Here is a 27,027-nt window from a genome sequence, read left to right as displayed (position 1 = left end):
CCAGTTGTGGTTGGAATAGAGGTAGTTGGGGGCGTGCGTGCCTAGTCTTGGGTGATGGTGGATGGATGACGAACCATCTTGGATAGAAAGGCTACCAGCGTCTTTGTACATTCGTCTCTTGTGGAAGTGAAGAGATAATAGGAAATTACCCCATTCCTCCTCCTCCTGGAAATACGGGGCCTTGGATTAGTTCTGCTTCAAATATCTTGAAAATAAAAGATGAAGTAAAGTCTTCATCTTCATCTTGACTCCCTATAACATACCTGGATGCTCCCTTGATGTTTTCTTGGGGTGATATGGAAGTGGGGTTTGCCACTCCTTTCTTCCAGGATGTTTTTCATGTCCTGGTTTAGCCAAAAAGCCGTGGACATTTTAAAAGGTCCCCCATTCAGATGCCAACCAGGATCAGTCATGCCTACTTTTGACCTTATATGATTTAATATTAGGCTTAACTTTGCCTTGAGATTTTCATCAAGCGATTGGAGTGCAAATGTCCCGAAATCATGAGCTGCCTGGTTACATTCCCTGACTTGTCACCTGCTTGGAGAGGTTAGGTGCTGGTGCTGGTTTTCTGGCTTCTCTGAATTTGTTTGGAGCAACTGAAAAAGTGAACCGCGTTGAACGTGGCTTAACTGGCCGTAGCATGCAGCCAGTAATTGGGGTAAAAAGGACTTTTCTTTCAACTTTCCAATTTTAATAAGGAACCCTATCTCCCCGGATTTCTTCAGCAGACGCGTCCTCTCACTGAGGGATCTCAAAGTAATAAAAGTCCCCAGGTGAGCAATAAATAGCTTAAGGACAGTCCTGCTACTTTAGACTTTCTGCCACAAGCAAGGATTTGGACACACCCTGCCTAAAGGTGACTTTAGTTCACTCACTGCGCAATCAGAGAATGCCAAGGTGGAATCCGTGGTGTTTTTCCTCACTTGTGCCGAATCATGGAAGAAACCTGGCCTGGCAGCTCCTTCTTTCCGCCCCAGCTCTGCGATGCTGCCTTCCTCTTTTCTGCCCCTGGTGAGTGAGAGAGGCTGAAGTTCTCCCCAGCTGCCCCTGTATTCCCTCCTGACAAAATTCTGAATGGTGGGTAAGATCCACAGGTGGGTAAGATCTCTTAGACTTTGCCATCTTGGAAGGGAGTCAGTGACTGCAGTAACTGAAACGGAGAGAGAGAGAGAGAGAGAGAGAGAGAGAGAGAGAAAGGCAGGAAAAGAATTGCACCGGGGCAGAAGACTCCATGCTGGTTTGGTGAGCGGGAGGAACGCTCTAGCTTGGCAGCGAGCAAAGATCCTTTGGGGGCTGAGTGATGGATTCTGAGCAGGCGAACCTTTCTCAAGTTCAAAAGGCTGACCGAGAAAGATAGGTTGTGGTGTTGGGCATAATATTCCTGGCTATCCAGAGTATTGCAAGTTCGAAATGACTGTTCCAGGTCTTCTCAGCGTTGAATAAAATATCTGCATGTCTAGAGTTTTGTGCAGAACTTGAGGCATAAACTGGGCAGTTTCAAGGGTGCTGGGACCCTTGAGTACTATAATTGTTTTTAAGTATCACCGACTTGGGAACTCTTTATTTGTGTTGAACTTCGGCCAGTTGACGTCAGCCAAACCAAGAATAAAACGACTCTTCTGGTTTCATTTGTTATGGATTGGATGTGATGCAGCAGCACTGAGCATGGAGAGGGGCCCACCGGTGGACAACAAGTAGCCAGGTTTGGTTTGAGCTTCCTTCAGTTCTTGAGGTCCTTCAAACTTGGTCCCATCATTACACAGCCAGGTTTCAACATTCTGAGTTTTCTCCCTCACTTCAGAGAAAGAAGTCAGAGTTTTTCCAGGTTGGAAATAAAGAGTTAGAAAAGCAGGCTGTGACCCTCATCTGTCACGAGCCACTTCTGAGTCCCCCTGGGCTGCTTTGGGACAAGTCGGGTAGTCAAGTGGTTGCTCTTAACCCAGCATCTCCAGAGTAGCGGCTTCTTACTCTCCTAGACCGGAGTTGCACCACTCCTTCTGCCTACTGGGTTGCCCTTCTTGGCTGCCCTTCTCTGGCTTTTCCTTGGTTTCATATCTGCTCTGATCAAAAAGCTCAAAACGGAAGGGCTTCCTTTTCATCTTGGCCGAGTTCCTCCATAGTCTGATTATGGCTTTCTGCTGGCCACTTTTTCCTTCCCTAGACCGGCATAGGCTACCTCTGGGTGCCCCCTCTAATAAAAACACGGCGGGGTGTGGCCAGTTCGCCGTCCCTTCTTTTCTAGCTAACTGGCCCGACTCCTTTTCCTGGCAGCACCGTCAACTCCTGAAGGACAGTTTCATGGTGGAGCTGGTGGAGGGATCTCGGAAGCTGCGTCACGTCTTTCTCTTCACGGATTTGTTCCTCTGCGCCAAGCTTAAGAAGCAGATTGGAGGGTGAGCCCCCCGTGGGAGCAGTTATTGCGGGGGGGAGGAGCTGTGACTGGGGTGGGGCAGCAGAAGGAAGCCCTGGGAGAAGGTCCTTGGGGACGGACGCCCGGGGGCAAAAGTAGCATTTCAGAACTCTGTTGGGGGTCTCTCTCTTTCTAAGGGAGGAAAGGGAGCTCCACTTTAGAGCCCAGGTCCTGACCAACCCCCAGGTAGACCTGCAGCGTTGGAGTTTATGTGATGTTTTTGAGGCAGAAATTGCAAAGAAAGTTTGCATCATTGGAAAGTGATGTTTTTATGAGGCATCCCCAAAAATCCCTGCAGCTGCCCACGAGAAGCTTCTTTGCAACCAAATCTAACACGTTTTTATCGGTTTTCCAGGGAGCGGGGTGGGGGGGGCGTTGAGTTTAACTGATGGGCTCCCAAGGCCAGGCTCAGGGCTATCGAGGTATGGATGGAGAAAGGGGAGCAGTTTGAACCGTGTGCAAGAGAGAGGGGGGCCCCCCTTGCCCAGCTGCAGGCACAGCCCCCCAGAGCCAATGCCTGCGGTTGGCTTCCCCTCCTCTCGCTGGGGGCTGGGGACGGATGAGGTCAGGGTTGAGCCATTCACCTTCGTCCTTCTCACCTTTGCAGGAAGAGCCAGCAGTATGACTGTAAGTGGTACATCCCGCTCTCGGATCTCAGCTTCCAGATGGTGGATGACTCGGAGACGGTGCCAAACGTCTCTCTTGTGCCAGACGAGGAGCTGGATGCCATGAAGATCAAGATCTCCCAACTCAAGAGCGACATCCAACGTGAAAAGGTAGAAGGAGTGGGGTGGGGCGGGGTAAGGGGTAGCAGGCTACCAACTCTTTACTACTGGACAGACAGACAAACCTAGATTAAGTAATGCGTATTTGCTTGGGGACTCTGGCTCCTGGGAATGCCTAGAGGGGCCGGGTTAGCTAACCACCCTTAAAGCAAGCAGGGCAGCTGCACCACTGCTTTCCTCCAAGGCAGGTTAGCCTAATGGGAGCCCTGCACACAAAGGCCGGCCGGCTTACAATAGTTTCAGCTATGGTTCAACCGGGAATGCGGAGCGCATTTGGTGCTGTGGAAACCTCAACTTTTTAGTGGCCAGGAGTGCAACAGAGTCCCGTCGTTTTCTTTGTGCTTATCCGTATGACCACAGAGGCAGGAAATGACCTTCCTCCTCCTCCGCCCCCTCAGAGGTGGGAGTCCACATTTTTTCCTACACGCTTCATGCGCGCACAGAGCACTCAAAAACCGCTCTCTCTTTCAGCCCTCGTGAGGTGAGCCGTTTTTTAGCTCAGCTGTGGCGCAGCAATTTGCTCTGCGGCACGAGTCAGCTGAGCTAAAACGCAAGGGAATATAGGGCAGGAGAGGGCAGGGGAGGGTGGGCGGGGTTGAGCTGGGCCAGCCAGAGGAGGTATTTGCCGGTTCTCTGACGACTCAAAATTTCCCCTACCGGTACGTCAGAACCGGCCCAAACCGGCTGAATACCTGAATACTCTGCGCCCCCCTCCAGACAGTAGGAAATCAGAGCCCTGATTGGTGCTGCTTCCAGAGGAAGGAGGACTCGGCCTAAGAAGGCCCGATGGGTTGTATGGAACCAGACCCTGCTCAGACCCCGTGTCGTCTGAGGAAGCGAGAGGCTGGGTCCCCCGCCACCCTTGAGTTGTGAACTCAATCTCTGTCTGGCCTTCTCTCCCCCTCAGAAAGCGAACAAGGGAAGCAAGAACTTGGAGCGGTTGAAGAAGAAGCTGTCCGAGCAGGAATCCTTGCTTCTCCTGATGTCTCCTAACATGGCCTTCCGAGTGCACAATCGCCATGGCAAAGTGAGTTGGTCTCCCAGATTTCTAAGGCTGTCTTTCCGGGTTTCTCTCAGAACCCTCCGGTTGGGCCTGGGTGGCCCATCCCACATGCCCATTTCCCAGGTGCAAAGAGTTATTTACGGAAGCGTGTGGCGCCCATCCCGAGATCAGGAGCAAAGGATGTGGCCTGTCTCTTGAGCTCTCCTCATGAAACGCTGTCACCGCTTCCTGATTCTACAGCTTGGCATTGGTGACTTCCTCTGCCTTGGCCTGCTTAAGATCCGGGCACAGGAAAGGCTGCCTTGGACGTGACACGGAAGCTCCTCTTCTGACCAGTCGTCCCGGAATTGGGCACCTCTGGAGGGTTTTACATTTCAACCGTCCCTGGCATGGAATCCCGAGACACTTGGCTTGCTTCAGCTGGGCTGTAATGCATCAGCCCACCAGTCAGTCGCCTTTGGCAGGGGGCGGGGGGTGTGTCTGGCTGGGGGGGCAAGCAGATTGGCACTCTTAACTTCCAGCCAGCCCCCCCTCAGGGCTTTGAAAGGAGAGGGGCTTGCCGCAGTCAAGCCTGGTCCTGGGCTCTGGGAATCGTGTCAGGAAAGATGGGCACCTACGTTACTCCCAGGTGATTTTAGCCTCCTGTTCAGCCTCTACTCCAGCCCGTGTCCAGTCTGCCTGGCCAGAGCAGCTGGAGATCTCCAGCCTTGAGGGGCTACAGGACTTCTAGGCTGGAGATCTTCAGCCACTCTTGGCCAGGCAGACCAAGAGGAGATGCCACTCTGTAGCAGGGTCATGGCTCCTGTGCCACCCCACCAAGCTTCTCGCCCTGGGCGTCCTCAGAGCTCTGACAGTCGCATCAAGAGATCCGCCTGCTTTACAGAGCACTCCTTTTCTCCCCACACTTTTATACAGAGGTAGTCCTTGACTTACAATAATGCATTTAACAACCATTCAGAAATGACCATGACACTGAAAACAGTGGCTTATGACTGGTCCTCACCCTTATAACTACCATAGTATTCCTGCGGTCATGTTCCCAGAATCCAGGCTTTTGGCCAGAGTTGTGACAGTTGTGGCACCCCAAGTCACGCGATAGGCCTGTGTGACCTTCCCAACTGCCTCTCAACAAAGTCAATGGCAGAAGCTGGATTTTCTTAATCACGTGATCCAGTGAGCAACTGCAGTGATCGATCTAATAAAAAGGTTCTGATTAGCAGCAGAATCTCTGGGTCCGACTGTGGCTGTAGCAGTAGCAATAGCCCTTAGACTTATATAGTATTTTTACAGCCCTTTCTAAGCTGTTTACAGCCTGTTGCCCCCAGCAATCTGGGTCCTCATTTTACCCACCTCAGAAGGACAGAAGGCTGAGTCAACCTGGAGCCTGGTGAGATTCGAACTACCAAATTGCAGGCAGGTGGCAGTCAGCAGAAGCAGCCTGCAGTACTGCACTATAACCACTGCGCCACTGTGCCTCATGTAAGGCAAAGACTGTCTGTATTCCCCAGAAGGATATTAAATACACTGATGAGTCCATTGCAAAACTTCTGGGTAGAGAATTTACCCAAAATTATATGAAACAGAGTCCTCAGAGTCTTGCTTCTCATGTTTATATACGTTGTGGCTATTATTTCATACTCTTCATTATTGTTTATGGTGTAGTTTCTGCGTAGTAGATTCTAGAATATAAAAGCTTATGCATCTTGGGATCCACACATCATACTTTAATTATTTCGGTAAAGTCAAAGCACCAGAGGCTGAGACAGGAAACTTCTAGCGTAGATTTTGGACATGCAGCATTGCTGGATAAAACCACACAATTTGGGGATTGTGGTTTCTCTGCGTTGCAACCTGCTTCTTCTTCTTCTCCCTTAGAGCTACACCTTCCTCATCTCCTCGGACTACGAACGGGCCGAGTGGCGAGAGATCGTCCGAGAGCAGCAGAAGAAATGTACGTGCCCCGGCCAGATCCTCTCCTTGTGGGTTGGCCAAGTGGCATTTGGGGTGTGCCAAGGCCGGTCCTTCTGCCCAGGGAGGAGCAGCGCAGGCCAGTTCCTTGCATGGGCTGGGGGAAGGGCGAAGGTGGAGGTGGGCTTGACTGGTCCCTGCTGGCCACAGAAGTCTCTCCTAGCGCTTCTCCTTCCACCAAGCCTCACGGGTGGGCGTCTGGCTCCGTATCCCCCCACCACACTGGCCTCTGGGGTGGGCCAGGCTTCTTGTTGCAAGCGAAGGCTCCTTGTCCCCTGGGCCGAAGGCTTTGCATTGTCCCCCCAGTTGGAAGGGAGTGGAGGGGGGGTCCCAGGTCTTCCCAGCAGGAACTCCCAGAGCCCCAGACGGCCCTTTCCCGCTTCCAAGCCTGGGGGAGCAAAGGAGTCTCCGGGCCCCCAAGTGTGTGAATCTCCTCTGGCCTGCAGGCTTCAAAAGCTTTTCGCTGACATCAGTGGAACTCCAGATGCTGACAAATTCTTGTGTGAAGCTTCAGACGGTGCATCACATTCCCCTCACCATTAACAAAGAAGGTGAGTGTGCGAGACGGGACCGACCCCTCCGACCCTGCCATGCACCGATCTCCTGCGAGCTTCACCCACCGCTGAAGGGAGCCAGGCCCCCTCCGCCCAGCCCCTGCGGTGACCTTTGGGGCATGAAGTCAAGGGGGCTCCTGGACTAAGTGGGCTGCCCTCCTCCCCAAGGAAGGGGGGCTGGGAGGAAGGAGGGGCGGGTTGGGCCTGGGGAGGCGCCCATGGGACGGGCCCTCCTTCCTCCCATTCTGTGGGGAAGGCCCCTCCCTGCAGTCCCTGGAAAGAGTTTGCCGGCGCCTGATGATAAACAGCTACAGGTAGTCCTCCACTTACAGTCATTTCTTTAGTGACTGTTCGAAGTTACGACAGCACTGAAAAAGTGACTTTCCAACCAGTCCCTTACCTTTAAGACCTCTGTGGTCACACGATCCAAATTCAGGCATGCATTTGTGACGACATGGTTGCCGTTGGTGGTCTTCCCAACTGACTTCCAACAAGCAAAGTCAATGGGGAGAGTTGGATTCACTTAGCAACCACATGATTCACTTAGCATGCAGGGTGATTCACTTAATGGCCAGCAAAAAAAAAAAAAAAAACTCATAAAATTGGATTTGATCCACTGAGTGGGCACCTCACTTAGTGGCGGTGGTTCCGATCCCAATTGTGGATGGAAGTTGAGGATTACCTTTAACCTGATCAGTGGATTTGGGAAGGGATTTTGAAAGGTTTGTTTAGAACAATTGGAACACTAAAATTATAATTATAGAACGAAATTGACGCTTTTGGGTTTCTCAAGCAACAACGTAACGGTTACCAAACCTGGGGACTTTGAAGGTGTAAATCTCGCCCCTCCCTCCCTAATGTGGAATTTCCACCTTGCTCTGGCGAGCCCCATGGAGCTGCCCCCATCGCCCCCTTGTTTCTCTCTGACACAGATGACGAACCCTCCGGCCTCTACGGCTTCCTGAACGTGATTGTCCATTCTGCCACTGGCTTCAAGCAGAGCTCCAGTGAGTGTAGATGCCCGGCAGGTGGGCCAATGGGACGGGCAGGGTGCCCTCCTCAATGCTTAAAATCAGGCCTGAACTTCAGGTCTGGTTTACAGTCCAAGCGGCCGGGGATGGGTGGGGGCTCAGTGGGAGAAAGCCCACGGAGCATGGCGGAGGAGCGACGTGCCCTCCTGATCCGAAGGCTGCCCAGTGCAGCCTGTTGGGTAGGCCGAGACCCCCTGCAGCCCCAGGGGACCCTTACCACAGTTGTGGCCTCTGCCTCTTCAACAGGCTTGTACTGCACCCTCGAAGTGGATTCCTTCGGGTACTTTGTGAACAAGGCCAAAACCAGAGTTTACAGAGACACCGCAGAGCCCAACTGGAATGAGGTAGGTGGGAGCAGTGCTGGCAGCAAGAGGATCTGTGCACCTAAGTGGCTGAGCTTTCAGGCACTTCCTTCTTGCCTTGTGCCCTGGCTGGAGGTGGGAGGTGAGGGGGTCCTTTCAGGGTTCAGTGGACCTAAGAAATCCTCCCTTGGATGGAGGGAAGGAGGGGGCAGCAGCCTTCCTCCAAATAGGGAGCATTGCGGAATAAAAGCCATTTGTATGCTAAGGCAGGGGTCCCCAACCACCGGGCCGTGGACCGGTACCGTCCGTGGAACATTTCCTACCGGGCCGCCGGTTTGCTGGGTGCCGCCATCTTGTTTGACGAGAAAGTGCTTCCGGGTGAGCTTTTCCGGTTGAAAGGGCGTCCTGAAGGAATCCTCGCGCCTTAGTTTCATCGACCGGGGTGGTGGTGCTTCAAACGAAACTAAGGCGCGAGGATTCTTTCAGCACCCAAGGCAAGGCGAGCCGAGCGACCGTCCCGAAGCCATCCCGAAGCCCATCGACAAAGGTACAAAGGAGGAGTTGAAGGTGGCGGGGAGAAGCGGGGGACGGCTGCCTGGCCGGTCGCTCGGCTCGCCTTGCCTTGTCATGCGTGTTGATGCCGGTACCGGGCCACGGATCATTTTGTGATGCCGGTACTGGACCGTGGCACAAAAAAGGTTGGGGGCCACTGTGCTAAGGCACAAAATTTTGGTTTCGTAAGAAAACCAGTAAGGCTGATTGACAGATCAATTACTCTTTAGAATAAATGGATCTAGTATTGCATTAGATCCAATCCAGTATTGAGCATTGGGAGGGGGGGGGTACAAGCAATTTCAGGACAATAAATAAACTGGTAGTAAGTATGAATTAAATGAATAAAATGATTGGGTGATATATCTTTTTAAAAAATCTTTATCTTATCCATGTCTGTCTTAATTTGTATATGGTGCCCCTGTCAAAATGGTTCTTCTTTGCTGAGTTTGCATGACGGTTTTATTTTTCTCAAACTGTTTTTATCGTGATTTAACAAAAGGCATTTCCTAGCCAGCCGTAAAAGTGAGTAACTGACTTCTGCCCCTTGCCCAGAAAAGGGGCTGCTTGCAAGCTGTGTTGGCTGGCTGGGAGACGTAGCACACTTGGTCTCAGGTTCTCCAGGGCTCCTAGTGAAGAAGGAGCTGAGCCGAGGGGGTTTGAAGGACTTTGGATTCAGCCGTGAATCTTGGAAAGAAAGCCGCGAAGAATTAGCAAAATATCCCAATTTGAGGCTGGCGCAGTGAGAAGACCTCACAATGCTTTGGAGGAGACGCCTTGGCTGTTGTCTCCTGTCCAAAGCTGTAGAGTTTGTGTTCCTGAGGGTCATTGCAGGACCTTCTGGAAATGGAGAGTTTGTGGGGGCTGCAATGGAAAGACCAGCCTGAGCCCCATTGCCCCATAGCTCTTGCCTTCTTCCCCGCAGGAGTTTGAGATAGAACTGGAGGGCTCCCAGACGCTGCGGATCCTCTGCTACGAGAAATGCTACCACAAGAGCAAGCTCACCAAAGAAGACGGCGAGACCACGGACCGCATTATGGGCAAAGGCCAAATCCAGGTGGGGGGGGGAAATGCCGTGGCTTGGTGGGGGGAGCGGTTGACCTTGGAATTGCATGCCAGTGAGGAGGAGGAGGAGGAGGCGCGTTTAATTTCCACTTAACCTGAAGTGAAATTGCACATTGAGGTAGTCCTTGGCTTTAGTTTACTTCATTGTCATTGCCCCTCGTACAAGGAAATTAAATGCCATTTTCAGTGTACATCCTACATTAAAAAAACTATAAAATAAAACAAAAACACACATCCTTCACATTCTATACAACTGAATTGAAAACCCCTCAGACTGCCTTAGTATTACACTATACAGTGGAATTCAGTATGGTTCCTGTTCTGCAGGGGTGAGATTCACAAATCCCAAGATTTTTCCTGGTGGGCGTGGCCTACTGGAACTTCCGAGGGGGGCGTTTTTCGTCCTCCCGAGCCTCCGTGCAGACTGGCCTGCATCCAAAACCAGCTGTGTGGAAGGGAGGGGTGGGCGGGGCCAGCCAGTCAGTTCAACTACCAGTTTGGCAAACCAGATGTAAATTTAACATCAGTTCGCCCGAACCGGCTGAATCCCGCCCCTGCTGTTCTCGGATAGAAGCTGTTTTTCAGCCTATTTGTGCTTGTTTGTATTATCCTGTACCGTCTGCCAGATGGTAATCGTTCAAAAAAAGGGTGCCCAGGATGAGATGGACCTTTGAAGATGTTTTGAACTTTCTTAAGGCAGAAGGAGAATGTTTCAAACTTTCTTAAAGCTCTTCCAAAGAGGGGAAAGGGCAATTGCATTCTATACAATTAATATTGCATTAATATTGCCAGAATTCAAAAGAGCTACTGCCCTGGGATAGAAGCTGTTTTTCAGCCTATTTGTCCTTATTTTTATTATCCTGTACCATCTGCCAGACGGTAATAGTTCAAAGAAAGGGTGCCCAGAATGAGATGGACCTTTGAGGATGTTTTGACTTATGACCGTGTTGTGGCTCCGATTCCCGAGCCTGTGCTCGGGAATGAGAATGAGGAAGAGGACTTGGAAGATGAGGAGGAGGAACTGGGAATGCCTTCCTCCCCAGGACCTTCCTCTCTGGCAATGCCTTCCTCCCTGATAATGCCTCAGGTTTCATCAGACAACCAAGAGGAACAGCCTGAGATTAATCAGGAGGAAGGCATATCGGAGCAGCCCCTGACAGGGAGTCAAGAGGAAGAATGTTGGCTTGATCCTAAGCAGCGTCGTAGGAAGAAACGTGAGCAGCAACGTAGGAGGCGTGGGAGGGTCAGAGAGTGAGCTGAGTCATTGAGCCACACCCCACAGGGGATAAAAGGGGGTGTGTTTTCAGCTGGAACTTTGTACGGGACAAAGTTTAATCTTACTTCAGGTTTTCTTTGTGAATGATTTTTGTGGTCTGCCTTGTAATTTTCTGTAAGTAGCAAAGTCTCTGGATTTGGCCCCTTGAGTGGAGGGAGGGGTTTAATACTGGCTCACTGTGTTTTTCAGCTGGACCCCCAAACCTTGCAAGACAAGGACTGGCAACGCACGGTCATCTTCATGAATGGGGTAAGGAGGCAGGTTGGTGGAGATCCTCAACCACGCAAGTCACGGTTGTCCCAAAGGTGCTTTCTTCTAAAAGGCAACGGGACTTCCTTGGGTTTTTTTTCCCCTTTGAAAACATTTCACTTCTCATCCAAGAAGCATCTTCAGTTCTTCAGGTTTGCACACACGTTACGATGCCGCTTGTCAGAATTAAGTCTGTTACCTTTGCTGAAAAGAAGCAGTCAGCCATCTAACTCCTTATACGGACATTAATGATGAATAATAGAATCACCTTTGCTCAATTATCCCGTTATAACTCTTTAGTCTCTTATTTGGAGAGCAGCTTATGCCCAAAGAAACAATACCTGGAAAATCATACTAAAATAAAATGAGCAAAGCAAGGACCGATCAGAGCTAAAGCCATCAGCATAAAGGTTATTTATATAGGGAATACGGGAAACTGACCTTTTATGAAATATTACTCTGTACTGTGAAAACACAGAAAAATATTTGCTGACCTATTGCATATTTTAATTAAAAGAAGCCCTTTTAATTGATGATGGGTTAGGTTTTCTTGCTTAGATGCTTCCCTCTTTTGTAGCTTTGCTGTTTTTGTTCCTTCTGGGCTTAGTGGGTGAAGAATGCCAGAGTGGCCCTCCTTGGCCTGAGCATGGGGGCTTCTCCCCAAGGCCCCCTTTTGCTGCCTGTCCTCAGCAGCCCCCGGGGGGAGGGTCCAGCATAACCTGGAACAAGGAACTGAGAGTTTCTTTCTTTCCAAGGTCGAAGTGAAGCTCTCCGTGAAGTTCACAAGCAGAGAGTTCAGTCTAAAGAGGATGCCATCTCGAAAACAAACAGGAGTATTTGGAGTAAAGATTGGAGTTGTCACCAAGTAAGTTCCTTCCTTCCTTCCTTCCTTCCTTCCTTCCTTCCTCCCTCCCTTCTTTCCTTCCTTCCTTCCTTCATTTGCTGTGGGGATATTTTAAACTTACAATCAATAAGTTGGGCTGAGAGAGAGAGAGAAATCCCTTTTATGCTTTCCTCTTCCTGGTCCTGAGAATTAAGGCCCACAGACTAGAGAGAGCACAATAGGTTGTTTTGGGGGGCCCAACAATCATGGTTCACCATTTCCCACCAAATATCTGAAGGACTTTGACCCCCTTACAGGAGCATGGTCAGATCTCAGTTCCTGTCACCTCACAGTTTTGTCTCCTAGGCCCTTTTGCACCAACACACCAGCTTTTGGTGAGGAAGGGTTGTCCGTTTCCTCAGCTTTGGCACGTCCGTCGACTTCGGTCCCTCAGCCCATGAGATCCTCTGCCTTGAAGTCCTGCTCTCCTTAGCCAGGAGGAGGACGTGCTGCTGGTGCTGCTACTCGTAAAGCAGAGGGGCAAAGAGGGTGGTCTGAGGGGACATGGGGCCCACCAGCTTCCATTTCACGGCCTCTGGAGCAGCAGTGCTTTCCACACGCCAGCTGAGACCTGCAGGGCCAATCAGCTGAGAGCAGTGGTGGGATTCAAAAATGTTTACCACCAGTTCGGTGGGTGTGCGCGCATGCGCCAAACACACACTTTGCACAGGCGCAGAGGCGTTTGTGCAGGCGCCAGAGGCGTTCCAACTCACCTCCTGCAAGTCTGCACGATGCCGGTCGCTTCAGCAGCTGCCACGCAGAGCAGCTGCGCTTCAAATTCAGGGGGTAAAGGGGAGTATGGGAGCCCAAGAGCAGAGCAGTGGAGAGAACTGATTCGGTCTCCGCTGCTCATCGGGCGCTACCGGCTCAGGAGAACTGGGCCGAACCGGTAGAAATCCACCACTGGGCAGGATTGGCCCTCCCAATCCTGTGCTTTTCTTTCTCCTCTCAGCTGACCGTCGGAGGCTTTTTCCTCCTCTCAGCTGATCATCAGAGGCTTTTTCCTCCTCTCAGCTGATCGAGGTTTTCCCCTAGCTCAGAGGCTTTTTCCTTTTTCCTCCTCTCAGCTGATCGCTGAGGCTTATTTTTCCTCCTCTCAGCTGATCATCGGAGGCTTATTTTTCTTCCTCTCAGCTGATCGTTGGAGGCTTTTTTTCCTCCTCTCAGCTGATCATTGGAGACTTATTTTTCCTCCTCTCAGCTGATCGCCAGAGGTTTATTTTTACTCCCAGTTTGATCCACCACCACTACTCTGGAGGGAGTGGGGCCCACAATATTCTTGCATGCTTTGTGGAGCTTATAGGGGGAAATGGGCACCTTAGGCCTTACAGGCCTTGGGGCCTCATTTGCCCCCCTCAGAAGTCTTCCAACCTCCCTAGAAGAGATTCCTGCCCCCATCACTCCTGGACTGGGATCCTCGGTGTCCTTGCTGAACCCCTCAAGCTAACTGAGGATGCTCATTCTCTCCTTAAACATTGTGCTAGCAATGTTGAGAAACTGTTACTAAATCGATGGATATTTAGGGGGGCCCCGCCCAATTTTAATAAAAGCATGCCAAAGAGCTGAATAACATGTCTAAGTAATTTGGACTTCTGACGTCAAGAAGTTTTGTTTACTATCTTCCAAGTCTTTAGCGGCACAAATTTCTACCAGGAAGGGAAGATGGGAAAACGGTCTTTGATCCATAAAGGGATTTCCTGTGTCCTGGTGTAAGCTTTCCAGAAAATTTATATTCAGTATTTCGAATAAACCAAATGATGGTTTATCTGTATTTTTCTTCATTGTTCAAACAGTCACAGCATTAAAGTTGCTGAATAAATAAGATTCCTGACCTTCTGGAGCAAATGCAGTGAATTATTTTGCTGTTATTGGTTATGCTGGGCCAGAAAAGAGCAGGATTCTCCTTGCCCCAGACTTGCTAATGGGAGGAAGAAAATGTTTTATCTTTTGGGCAAAATTCTTCCCCCTGATTCTCCATAGCGCCGTATTGAGAAGCCTTTCTGCTGCTGGTCTGTAGGGTGGCCATTTGGTCGAGCTGATGGCTCCTGCCCTGTGGGACAAAAGGCTGTTACCCCAAGCAGCCCCTGTTTTCTCTAACCACTTCCTCCGTCTTCAGGAGAGAGCGATCCAAGGTGCCTTATATTGTGCGCCAGTGTGTGGAGGAGATTGAACGTCGGGGCATGGAAGAGGTGGGCATTTACCGGGTCTCTGGAGTTGCCACAGATATCCAGGCTTTGAAAGCTGCTTTTGATATTAGTGAGTATTTACTTGGGACGTTTCCTATTCTACTAAGACGAAATAAGCTCAATGTTTTTTCAACGCAGCCCATTGCTACGGTCAGTCACCGAAATCTGGCCAGAAGAGGAGATGGACCATCTGTCCATCACACATTGTTCTTTGCTGGTTTCTGGGAGATGTCATAATCTGAGATATTTTGCATATTGTTGCTTCTGCTAGGCTGCTCAATCCATCCAATGGTGCTGCTGCTCAGTTTATTCCTTGTCACCATTTGTCACATCAGGCGTTGCCATTAAACCAGATGTGGAGGCCACAGGATGAAACAAATTATAATTTTGAAGCGATCATTATCTCTGGCAATCACCGTTTTCTTAAATATGGAGAAGTTGATTAGTTCTTAACAGCTGCACAAAAGAGAGGAGGGGGTGTAAATCCACAGAATATGTTTCTCACATTTGGAAACTTCCTGCAGTTATGACTGATGTGAGAGAACATTTTTGCCAGCTGGAGCATGCAATTATCCTGCCTAAGCAAAGGACTTCCGTTTCTTCTTGCAGATAACAAAGACGTCTCCATCATGATGAGCGAGATGGACGTGAACGCGATTGCGGGAACACTCAAACTCTACTTTAGGGAGCTGCCAGAGCCTCTCTTCACAGATGAACTCTACCCTAACTTTGCTGAAGGCATTGGTATGTAGTGGCATTGTGCAGGTCCAAGGAGGAAGAACTGGGCAGCTGCTACTTTGTGGTCAGCTAGCAGTGGGAAGAGCTGGTATTACTGCTCTCAGGTTCAGCTTATGGGTTACACATTCACAGCCATGAAAAATTGCCACACTGAAATCACATACAACTGAACACTGAGGCAATGTGTTCTTTAGAATAGTGGTTGCCAACCGGTGGCCTGCAAGAAAATTTTGGTGATCCGCAGAGAAATGTCACCCCCAGAGCACCCGCCAAAGCAATTAATCCAGGCTGTGCAGAACACAAGGCTGCGCCACCCTAGAAAGCAGGAAATGGTTGGATTTCTTGCTTTCTAACTAAGCTTTAGATCTTAGAACGTTCCTTAGGACTGAAGCTTCTATTATTCAGTGCAGACTTAGGTAGCTGATGGCAGAAAGATAGATCTCTGAGTGAATCTGTGATTTTGGGAGCAACTCAATTTGCCTGCCTGCTTTGCCTGATTTTGGGTAAAAGTTGCTCTTTTTAAATAAAAAATTCGATATTTATATACATGGTGTGTTGTAAGTTAATTTTATGCATTTGCTTGCAAGTAAATTTTATGTGACAGACAGGTAGCCAATGGCAGAAACGCAGATCTCTGAATGAATCTGTGATTCTGTGAGCAACTCAATGTGCCTGCCTGCTTTGCCTGATTTTGGGTAAAAGTTGCTCTTTTTTTTATAAAAAATTCAATATTTACATACATGGAGTGTTGTGAGTTAATTTTATGAGTTTGCTTGCAAGCAAATTTTATGTGACAGACTCGGGTAGCCAATGGCAGAAATGCAGATCTCTGAATGAATCTGTGATTCTGTGAGCAACTCAATATGCCTGCCTGCTTTGCCTGATTTTGGGTAAAAGTTGCTCTTTTTTATTAAAAAAAATCAACATTTACATAAATATTTATAATATTTACATATAAGCCATGCCCAGCCAATCACATGCCCACCAAGCCACACCCACAAATTAGGCCACGCCCATAAAACTGGTTTTTAAGAAATCTGAATTCATATTAGTGGTCCCCGTCATCATAAGTTTGGTGGTCCCTGAGGTCCAAAAGGTTGGCGATCCCTTCTTTAGAACACACGTAAACCCATTTAAAATAACAGCAAACTTTTATTGATTATAGAGTATATCTGTTTGCTCTCTTTCTCTTTTCCAGACGTAGCCAATGTCCACCACTAGGCTGCCAGGCACTGGCCGGGGATCTTGTATCTGGGATCTCAAAAGGGCTGGGGAGGCTTCAGGGACCTCTGTTATCCCCGAATGTCCTTGCCTTTTTTCTTTTTGGGTGGGAAGGGTCTTGCCATGTGCTCAGACCCAACTTCCCTCCTTCTGTTCCCTTAACAGTTCCTCTCCCTGAGGGGCTGCTCACCCAACTCCCCCCACCTTTTTAAAAAATACTAGTTTGATAATCTCTGTGATTTACTGGCTTTTCCTCATCTTGCTTACATGCCTTCACCACTTAGAGGCCTCGTGGCTTCTGTGTAGTCTCACACTGGCAGAGGCTCCCTTTTCTTGAATTTCTAAAATTAAGCTAAAATAATTAGGGAGAGAGCGATACCTCCTGAACTCTCATTTATTTTACCTCAGCCCACTTCCCAGGTGAGGCAGGGTGAGCATTAGCACCTGTACCTGCCCTTGTAAAACCTTTTCTCCTCCTTTGCCGCTAGTGCTCTCTGACCCAGTTGCAAAAGAAAGCTGTATGTTGAATTTGCTGCTCTCGCTTCCGGAGCCCAACCTGGTCACCTTCCTCTTCCTCCTGGATCATTTGAAAAGGTGAGGCCGAAGCTCCTTTCCTCCCCGCCCAGCGTTGTCAAGGACGTTCCAGAACACCGGCCAACGTGACCCGGTTGTAAAAAGAAAACGCCCGGGGGGTCCTGGCGTGGCGGCGTGCAGGGTCTCTGGGCTGGAGCCGCTTCACCCCACACCCTCCCGAGCCCTGCCTGGCCCTGCAGAGCAGCCGCCGCCGATGAAGACTTTCACGCAAGCATCCTGGCCAGGAGCGCTGGAGGCGCTTCAGGGCTGCTCACCCAACTCCCCCCCACACCTTTTTAAAAAAATCCTAGTTTGATCATCTCTGTGATTTTTGGTCTTTCGTGTCAGGCTGCCAAATCGGACCCACCTCCCCCAGTCTCTGGCCTTTCCTCCCAGAGAGACGCCTCGGCTTTCCCTGGGTAGCCATGGGGCATCGAAGACCATGCAGGTTGGGGAGGCAGGGCCTCCTTGGCAAAGAAGCCTTCCTTCCCCCAATCTTGCTGAGGGGGACAAGGAGAGCTCCAACCTTCCCTTTTGGGGAAAGTGATGGCTTCTCTGGGCTCCTGGGAGTTCAGACCTGGGCAGAGGCCACCCTGGGGACTGTCCTGTGGCAGGCTTTGGATGGAGCTGGTACAGCCCTCTGCACCTTGGATCTTTTGGTGACACGTGGGACCATAGTCTCCCCCTGAACTGCTGCCAAGGTTGGCAACTGGGGGGGCAGCAGGATTCTTCAGTTCTATGCCTACCTCGGCAGGTGGGTCCAGAGGCTGGACAACACAGACTGAGGAAGGTTTAGGTGATGTATCACCATCCTGGATGCAAAGTAGCTTTTATGCATTGGACGTTTGAATGCCAATGAATTTCTGTGATTCCTGGTAGTTGAAATGTGTTTGAATATTAGAAGCTCGGGTTGGTAGTTAGGCTGTTGGTTTAAAAATATAGAAATATCCAAACAAACAAACATTCAGGCTATTTTGCATCTCACAAAAAGGTATTTAAAGATCTGTGTTCGGACAGACGAGCACAACTCAGAACGCACTGACGATGTCTCCTCGAAAGGCGATGAAAACATTTGTAACCAAATTGCCAAGTCGGAGCCCAAACCAACAGCCTATTTCTGGTAGTTTACAAGAAGAGGAAATAAAATGGTTGTACAGAAAGGGTTATTTCTTCCTTTGCCACGGGATTTTTTTAAAAAATCCACTCTTGGTTGTTTCTTTTCAAACTGGGGATTTACATAAATTGTCCTGATATTTTGGACATATTTGGATCAGTAACAGAACATGCGAGGTCAAATCTGTCCTTTCAAGACCACTGTTTTCCATTTGGTCCTGTCCTATAAGTTAGGATAATGTTTCTTTTAAACTGCCTCGCCTAATTACCCCTCTTCCCAATTGTGAATCATATTTTCACCCTCACAAACAACCAGACTTGCTAATTTTATATCGGTGTCCAAAACTGGACCAAGATTCACCAACAAGTCATTACAAATTGCTCCATTGCCCCCAGGATGTGCCCCCTTGAGGGGTCTACTTTGAATACCTCTGTGTTGGATCATAACTTTCTTTTCTACCCCTATATATTGTTTCAGAGTTGCTGAAAAGGAAAACATCAACAAAATGTCACTCCACAACCTGGCCACCGTTTTTGGACCAACATTACTCAGACCGTCAGAAAAAGACAGCAAAATTCCTGCAAATCCAATGCATCCGATGGCCATGACTGACAGCTGGTCACTCGAAGTCATGTCCCAGGTAAAAGCAAATGTCAGTGTTTCTCAACCTTGACCGCTGGAAGATGCGTGGACTGCAGCTCCCAGAATTCCCCCCTGGCAGCAGGTGGAATTGAAGTCCACACACCTTCAAGTTGCCGTGATGGAGAAACACCGGCCTGAGGAAGCGTCGACCTTTCATTTCTGCTGGGGTCTTCTGATCAACAAAACTCAGGATTTCACAGGGGCCCAGACTTCTCTGAGGACCCACTTAGATCAAAGGGAAAATGAGGGAATAGCCCATAACCCAGGGATGGCGAGCCTATGGCACACCTGCCACAGGTGGCACGCAGAGCCATTTGTGCTGGCACGCGAGCTGCAGGCAAACTTACCACACTGCGCATGCGTGCGCCTCACAGCTGATTTTCGGCTGGGGGGGGGAGAAGAATATTGAAACCAGAGAAAGTAAGTTCTGGGAGCAAAGAAATGTTCAAGGTTGACCCACCCATTCCATCCTTCCAAGGTCAGTCAAATGAGGACCCAGATTGTTGGGGAAAAGAGGCTGGCTCTGTAAACTGCTCAGAGAGGGCTGGAAAGCCCTGTGAAGCGGTGTATAAGTCTAAAGGGTTATGGCTATGTGGGTGCTTGGCATCCAGCGTGTATTTACAATGATTGTAGCTTCCCAGGGTGGTGCGATCTTCTTCTGCAACTTGCCCAACCAGCGTCAATCAGAGAAGCGAAGAATAGCAGAAGAACAATTGGAAGAGACCTTGGAGGTCATCTAGTCCAACCCCCTGCCCAAGCAGGAGATGCTATACCATTCTGGACAAAGGCCTGTCCAGTCTCTCCTTGAAAACCTCCAGTGAGGGAATATCCACCGCCTCCAGAGTCAGTCGGGTTGTCCCATTGATCGATCGCTTTCCCTACCCCAGTCAATTAATTCTTCCTTAGTTCGAGGTTGTTTCTCTCCTTGAGAAAGTCGGTGCTGGGTTCACTTATGGTGAAGTGATGATTCGTTTTTAACAAGCGGGATGATGGCTTACCTGACTGCAGCAAAAAAAAAAAAAAAGAGTTGCAAAATCAGGTGTGAGTCACTTACCTGCCTTGCTGAGCCACAGAAATCCTGGTCCCAATTGTGGTTGCAAATTGAGGACAACGCATGTACAGGAAAGTCAGTTAAATCATCCTTGCAAGTTGTTGTCCAGCCTTTTGAATGCCTGCAGAGTTGGAGAACCGCCCGGGCTCTCCTAACCACGCCCGCCATTGCTCCCCCTCCCCAATTGATCTGTTCCCCTCCCCTCTCTTGTCTGCGTTCCAGGTTCAGGTTCTCCTTTATTTCCTGCAACTGGAGACAATTCCCACCCCAGACAGCAAGAGGCAGAGCATCCTTTTCTCCACTGAGGTGTAGAAGCCAAAGGCTCCGTCCCTCCCTCCCTCCCTCCCTCCGACCTTCCGACCTTCCACCCTTCCCGTATCCTTCGGGAGGAGAGAGAGCCCTCCCTCCTCCCTCCCTCTGTGGACCAAGAAGTCAGAGGAGGAAGACAGACGGTTGTCTTCAGGGGAAGATGATTCCTTTCACCCGATCAGGAAAAGAACCGGGAAGAGCAAACAGTCTGAGGAAGGAAAGTACCCGAAGGTATTCCCGGGAGGATCTTTGCAGTGGAATTCATGTTGCGTTGGGGAGAGTTTTTCCTTCTCGGGGGGCTTTTGAAGAGCTGAAGGATTCTCCTTCGATGGCCACCGTTGTGGAGTCTAAGGGAGTGCCACAAGGATGTTCATCCCATCATGGCCGCTACTTGCAAATTTAGACCTTGATTTAAATGTTTCTTTTTAATAAGTAAATAAATTAGGAGCTTCATGCACAATCAGGATTTTTTTTGAAGAAGAAGAAGAAATCTTTTCCTTGCCTTTTATCTTTTGACTCTCTTTGGGCGGAAGGTTTCACCGAAGAGTCATCCTCTAATCACTCAGAAGAGAATAAAGACCAGGGACTAGAGGAAGAGGCGGTGATGGTCAGCTCTGAAGGCCTTCTCCTTTTTCCGTGGGCCACAAAAGGATGGGAGGTGTGTGGAGAAGCTGCTGAGGTCTTCGGGCATCGTAAAGATAATCTGCAAAACCTCCCCTTTCGCCAATGAAGGCCTCGTGCCCAGTTTTAACCCGACCGCAGCAGCAGCAGCAGCGTAAGGACTTCAGGCGATGGTGGGTTTCTCAGCGGTTGGGCCAAAGCCGGCCTCTCCCCTCCCAGCAGCTAAACAGTCCTCAGATCCGCTGGCGGGAATTGGGGGGGCAGGATTGGGCCTCTCTGCTCTTTCTTGGTTGGGACTTTGGAAAGACTTTTGCTTAAATGGAAAATATTTTTTTCACTGCCACCCTGTTTTTGCTGGGAAAGAGAGATGTTTTGATAAGATGTTTTAATAACTTGTACAATGATGATTGAGGGAGCATTTTATATTTTTCAGAAATTCCAACCGTTTGTTTTAAGATTGAACAGGCATCATTCATGAATTGTAATGCTGGGGGGTGGGGAATCAACACTGGCAGAAGCAGCCCAGAATCCTCACACAGGAAGGGGTCTCTCTTGGGAGTTTCACATGGACAGAAACCACATCCTTATCAGTCCCATGCAGTCATAAGCATAAGTTTCGTCTTGTTAATTCAAAGCTACTTTTACCGAGATGTTCAGGAGTGGCCAATGGGTGAGAGACCAGGAAGCTAAACTGACATTCTGGTTTTGCTCAGAGAGGTTATGAAGAGGGAATATGAGGCGTGTCCCCGCACAATTTCCCATACTTTGGGCAAGTAACGGAATTCTGCTTGTAAAAGGGGACTAAAGTCACTACTGAAGCCTAAGGCTCTGCTCTGATCTTTGGAGTTGTACAATTCGGCCCTTTTAACACTGGGAAAGAACCCATCCCGGGAGTGGCTGGATTGTGGTGTCTGACTATCTCAGCATCTCTCATACCAGGGAATATTTAAATAGGAATCCCGTATTGCTTTTTCCTCCCAGAAGTCTAAGAAGTTAGAACTCTGTTCTGCTGTCCTAGTTTGGATGGCAATGTACCTCAGTTGATGAAGATGAGATACGAAACCCTTTTGCTGATGTGCCCATATATTTGTTCCTCCTTTTGTTAAAACTGGATTTCCCCCCCCGCAACTTTCTATCCTGGAAAGGGGCTTTCAGACAAACGGATAAGAGGATCAAGCTTTCCATGGCAGTGAACCTGCCTTTGTGTCGGTTGAAGGAGAAGGTCCATCCACGGAAGGTCCCTTCTGAAGTGCACCTCAGCGAATTAAGGGTCCTGAATAGGGGAATCATGTAAGATTTTTAAAAAATCAAAGCTGAATGTGATCGTATATTTTATTGTTATTTGAGGCAACAAATATTCAATAACCCTATAAATGAAAGTCTAGACCAGGGGTGTCAAACTCGTGGCACTATGTTGTCGTTCTGTGACCTATTGCAACTTTTCCCCTTTCGCTAAAACGGGGGTGGGCGTGGCCAGTGCATGACGCATCCAGCCCACAGGCCGCAAATTTGACACCCCTGGTCTAGACAGAAGCTTTCTCATTCCATCAGCCAGTCCTATGTTTATTCTTCTAAGGTAACTGTTGTAGGTTACTCCATTATGAAGAGACCGGAGGAAAGGCAGCCAGGTTGTGACGACAGAAAGTATTTAGATAGCAGGTTTGTTCATCAGAACTGAACGACTCCCGGTTATCATCTTGGAGAGAAAAGGAGGATGGCTTGTTATCGTGTTGAAATGATTCGTGTTGGCCCAGGAGTCTCCTTCTTAGGCCTTGCTCAAGGTGAGGCATCAAGAGATTCACCCACAGAATAAGGAGGGGTCCTCCCCAAATGCCCTAGCATGCCAGCGAAGTATTTGGACTACAGTGGAAGGAACTTAGACCTTTCCCTCTTTTCCGAGTCCTCAGACAAGTATTGTAGGCTCTCCAAGTCGTCCTTATAGGTCCAGTAGCCTCGTATGAACAGCTGGCCCAATGGGATGGTAGAGATTGGGAGTGTTAATAAAGCTAATTTGAGTCACTAAAAGTCATTACAGGTTTAAGGAAAGCCACAGTGTTGTTTTGTGAACTTGAGGCATGTCTTGAAAATTAAAGTTTAAAGGGCTTTTATTTATTTATTTTATTGATTCCTTTAAGCAGCACGATTGCTGAATGGCTGCAGTTTCCTCCTTGAATTGTTATTCCATAATATCCAGAGCTGCAGGAATTGGCAAAGCCATCCCACCGAGGGAAATGGGCCAATCTGTTCTGCTTGACTGCTCTTCCTGGCATTTTTGATTTATGTATAGTTATTCTGTCCGTATTGAGTTAATGAACCTAGATAAAAGAAAAGACAGTGTGTGTTTTGGAGATCTGCAAAAGGACTGCTTTGATATCCAGGCAAATTTTACATGCAGGCATGTAGGTATGGAAGAGGTTGTATAATTTAAGCATTCATTTCAGTTTTAATTATAAACCTATGCTTTTCTGAAAAGTCATACTTGTGTGCTTCAGAAACGAATGCCTCAAATGGAACTGAGCCCCGGGGCTCAATTTCTGTCCAAGAAGTAGCAACATCAAATCCCTCAAGTTCTTCCAATCCCTTCTATTTTTCTAGGTCCTTAGTTTTGTGAAGTGGCTCCAAGAATTATTTTCCTTGACTCTGCTTTACTTTAAAACAGCCAGTGGCTGTATTTGTACAAAACACTGAATTGCAAAGTAGCCGACTGTGTTTTAATCTTACATGAATGAACCACACACAACCTCTGGCTGTTTCTGAATGACTTCCTGCTGGAGATACAGACCCCAACATCTGGAAGATCTTGCAGGGGATGCAATTTTGTGCCAATCCAGCCCATGGGATTAGTTTGTGGTTCAGTGTGTTATGTAAACCTAGGAAACTGGTTTGAATAAACCGTGATTAAATTAATGGGTAAATGTGTTATCCAAAGACGGCCAATTACAAAACCCTTCCCCTCCCACGTCTTTTAACAATGAAATGATAAGGAAGTCAAGAGCCAATTTTACACCACTTTGATCGTCCTTTCCCATAAGTTTTGTCCCTCAGCAATTCTCCCCTCATTCGGTTCGTGCAAATCTTTGGGTATTTGGATTCCGATCCACTGATCAAGGGTCTACCTGTATTTTTGAAGGTCACAGTTGTCAGGCAGAAGCTTTTTTTCCACACCAGGAGCTTCACAATTGGCCAGACAAACTGGGAGAAGAAAACCTGCCCCACTGCCCCAAAGCCAGCTCAAAAGTCATCACATGAAAGCTTAGCCACCATTCAATGTCTATCAAATAAGCCCTATTCACTAGTTTCAGTGTATTGTTCATTTATTCATTTATGGCATATCATACATGGACTAGCAATATGTGTGTGTGTAAATATGTGTGTGCATACACACACACACACATATACATACGCAAACACACACAACACTTCACCTAGATCAGTAGAACTCAATAAAATATGAATGTTAAAAAGATCTGTTTGTTCAAATACCTAGATGTCTAGGCCACCTAACCACTTGAAGTACAGCATCATTTCTATTTTTAAAAAGCCAGCTACTGGACCAGTATAGGCCCTCATCTTAGAGCTGGCCAACTATGTTTGATTTGGGAGCCTGAGGGAGGATGCTACGAGTCACAGCAGGCAAGGCGTGAATCCTATTCAGGATTGTCCATTGCTGACGTAGTTCAAAGCCTGGTGCCCTTTTTGTGGGGTCATTTATAGTTTCAATATAGATGTATGATTATTGTTCATGCATAAAAGGAGACAACAGGTACGGTGTTGCTTTGGGTACATCAGAGCCGCCTCGAGTCACCGAGATTCCACTAGTCCACTCATAAGATTCATTCTCTGGCACAGACAACATGTTAAGGTTTATTTTGATTGGCAGATGGGTTTTGCACATAATGTTACGTGTTTGTGTCTGGAAAATAATCCAGTAGGGAGGGACTTCATGAGGCCAGTTGATGGCTAATGTGACCCTTTTGGTCACGTCCAACTCTTGTTGATTCTATGGGCCAGCTCTTTCCACGTCTTCTGATCTTACACGACTCATTTGAATTGTTTGCTGCTCTGGCTGGTGTCAATTTCGATGGTGTCCAGCCATCGTGTTCTTTGCTGGCCTGGTTTCCTTTTACCGCTAACTCTTCCAAAAGTAATTGGTTCCCCCGCATGACATAACCAAAATGAGACAGAATTTGGTGGTAGTGGTGGGGGGTTGAAACGGTTACACGGACTGTAACCATCTATGGCTGGTGCACGATCTTACCCCTGAATCCAGCCCATCTAGTTAGCTAAGGTAAACCTGGAAGACTCTCAATGGTGTAAGTCCCAATACCAATGTGTCTTGTAAGCACAGCTTTTAGAGGAAGTTGGATGCCTTCCGACTGAATTTTCTAGAGGAATTTGATCCCTAAGGCAGCATTAACGGGATCCTGAAAGGCACTAAATCAAAGGTGTCAAACTCAATTTCATTGAGGGCCGCATTAGGGTTTTGTTTGACCTGGGGGGGGGCATAGCCAAGGTGGGCGTGGCCAGCTCAACGTCATTCATGTTGGGGGCCAGCGAAAAGGGCCCTCCCCTAAGTGACCAGCCCTGCCTTTTTAGCCTCAAAGGAGAGAAAAGGGGCTTGCCAGCAATTCCTCTTTGACCCCCAGGTAGCTTCCTCAAAAGGGATCTAGGAAACTATACAATGAAAAGTTCATAGTTTACTAATCCAGCCTGGTTGATTAATTCTTGCATTTCACTGGTCTAAAACTTTTAACCCAATTCAGCTTGAACGTTTTTTGAACAACCTGGAAAAATTGACGGTGTCTTGCATCAACTCTGAAACTCATAAACTCTGAAAATGAAGTTGACACAGTTGAGAAACACTGGCCCAGGGTGAAGCAGGGCACTCTGGAGTGGACATTCCAAAACACTGTGTGTGTGTGTGTGTGTGTGTGTGTGTTTTACACTAGAAGACACCCTACTCCTGTTGGGAAGTCTTCCTCTCAAGTGGCTTTGTCCGAGGCCTAAGACAGAAGCTGATGGTGTACTACAAAGCGTGGCATGTAGGCACCCTACGAAGGTCTCCCAGGGAGTAACAAGACCCCCTCCTCCTCTCCAGGAAAGGTTTCCGTTGAGTCTCTCACTAGCCTGTTTGATGCTCAAAGCAGCTTTGCACTCCTGGTGGGATTGTTGAGAAGAGAACAAGAGGCAGCTTCCAATTGTCCTGATTTAAGACACCGGTTGGATTATATTCTATTGCTTGGGTTTGCATTATATTGAATTTCAATATGACATGGTCATTCTTGCGCAACATTCCGGCAACTTCAACTCCCTCTATCACTACTTCTCTATTAGTAAGATTAAGGTCCGGTATAGCTTTTTCTCTAGTTCCCTCCTCAACTTTTTGGATGACAAAGGTTGGGGAGGGAACAAGAGGAAAAACTATGGCCCTAACAGTGTCCCAGATAGGAGGATGCTGTGAATCGTAGGTGCCATTCGTAATCTCTTGGAGGTGAGGATGGGGAGTTGTTCCCCAGCGTTCGCAAACAGCTGGCATTTGTCTGCCAAGGATGCTTCTGAGGATCCCTACCTGAGACCCTCCTGCCAGGGAGGCCAGGAAGCCGGCTGCCAAGGTGGTCCTTAAAGGCAGGCGCCTGATTCTAGCAAAATGGGGTCTGAGGTGAGACACCAGCCATGTGTGTTGATACCTGCCCTGAAGCACCTCCTGGCCTCAAATGTGTGTTTTCCTTGGCTTGGACAGCTCCTGTAGGAAAAGAAGGTGAGGTGCTGACAGGTGTGCATGTTCATATTCCATCCAAGGCACCTGGAAGCATAACAGCCTCTCAGGAAGCTCCCTCACAAAACCCACGGAGGGGTTGCAACACCAGGATGTGCGGCTTTCCTATCTCAACCTGGTAATAAGATAGCAAAACCGTTCATACCTGGGTCACCACCTGGGGGCAGTTTCACCTTTCCTCCTTTGAATCGGGTTGTTACTCAAAGTGGCATTTCCCGCTTTCATCTCGTTGACCCTGAAAATCCCGCTGGCTTCCAGCGGGGAGTCGCTGCCTGGGCTTCCCTTGGACCCACGTCAACAGGGAGATCAAAGGCAACTTCACGCTTTTTCTCAGATTCCGCGCGATCCCTGGGAGCGCCTGCGCTCGCCGGAGCCCTGCAGGGCGGCCAGTGGAGAGAGGGAGGAGAGAGGGAGAGAAATAGGAAAAGGGAGGAAGTGGGAATGATGGAAAGGAAGGAAGGAAGGAAAAAGGAGAAAAGAAGAGGAGTGGAAGAAAAAGGGAAGAAGGAAAAGGAGGGAGGGAGGGAGGGAGGAAAAGAGAAAAGGAGAAAGGAAAAGAGGGATGGAGAGGAAGAAACGAAACGAGAGGGAGGAAAAGAAAGGAAAAAGGGAGGGAATAGCACTGCACAGCCGGCGAAGAGCAGCAGCAGCAGCAGCTGACTGACGCCGCCCCTCCCTTTGCGCGTGCGCCCTCTCCTCGCCAGGCTTGGGGGCG

General features: G+C 48.8%; 1 protein-coding gene and 1 long non-coding RNA gene across 2 annotated transcripts in view; one reads left to right on the top strand and one right to left on the bottom strand.

Moving 5' to 3' along the window:
* BCR (BCR activator of RhoGEF and GTPase) overlaps nucleotides 1-22,644 on the top strand; it is a 66,702-nt gene extending 44,058 nt beyond the window's left edge. Inside the window, exons 10-24 of the mRNA XM_087913530.1 lie at nucleotides 2,275-2,396; nucleotides 3,021-3,189; nucleotides 4,106-4,225; nucleotides 6,077-6,152; nucleotides 6,616-6,720; nucleotides 7,656-7,730; nucleotides 8,001-8,098; nucleotides 9,534-9,665; nucleotides 11,139-11,198; nucleotides 11,954-12,063; nucleotides 14,198-14,337; nucleotides 14,877-15,011; nucleotides 16,715-16,820; nucleotides 18,391-18,553; nucleotides 19,829-22,644. Coding sequence (XP_087769656.1) covers nucleotides 2,275-2,396; nucleotides 3,021-3,189; nucleotides 4,106-4,225; nucleotides 6,077-6,152; nucleotides 6,616-6,720; nucleotides 7,656-7,730; nucleotides 8,001-8,098; nucleotides 9,534-9,665; nucleotides 11,139-11,198; nucleotides 11,954-12,063; nucleotides 14,198-14,337; nucleotides 14,877-15,011; nucleotides 16,715-16,820; nucleotides 18,391-18,553; nucleotides 19,829-19,918 — 1,701 coding nt within the window. The 3' untranslated portion in view covers nucleotides 19,919-22,644. The remainder of the gene's footprint in view (nucleotides 1-2,274; nucleotides 2,397-3,020; nucleotides 3,190-4,105; nucleotides 4,226-6,076; nucleotides 6,153-6,615; nucleotides 6,721-7,655; nucleotides 7,731-8,000; nucleotides 8,099-9,533; nucleotides 9,666-11,138; nucleotides 11,199-11,953; nucleotides 12,064-14,197; nucleotides 14,338-14,876; nucleotides 15,012-16,714; nucleotides 16,821-18,390; nucleotides 18,554-19,828) is intronic.
* On the bottom strand, nucleotides 22,090-27,000 carry LOC148124652 (uncharacterized). Its single transcript, XR_015739640.1, has 3 exons — nucleotides 26,458-27,000; nucleotides 26,106-26,279; nucleotides 22,090-22,851 (listed from the first exon to the last, which is right to left on the bottom strand). It is a non-coding gene; the product is annotated as an uncharacterized LOC148124652 (long non-coding RNA).
* Between the last annotated feature and the right edge of the window lie 27 nt (nucleotides 27,001-27,027).

Source organism: Pseudonaja textilis, chromosome 15 (assembly GCF_049901715.1).
Source record: "Pseudonaja textilis isolate UNSWEBS1 chromosome 15, rPseTex1.2, whole genome shotgun sequence".
Taxonomy (NCBI): Eukaryota; Metazoa; Chordata; class Lepidosauria; order Squamata; family Elapidae; genus Pseudonaja; species Pseudonaja textilis.
Note: the sequence above shows the minus strand (reverse complement) of the source record. Positions and strands in the feature narration are given on the sequence as shown.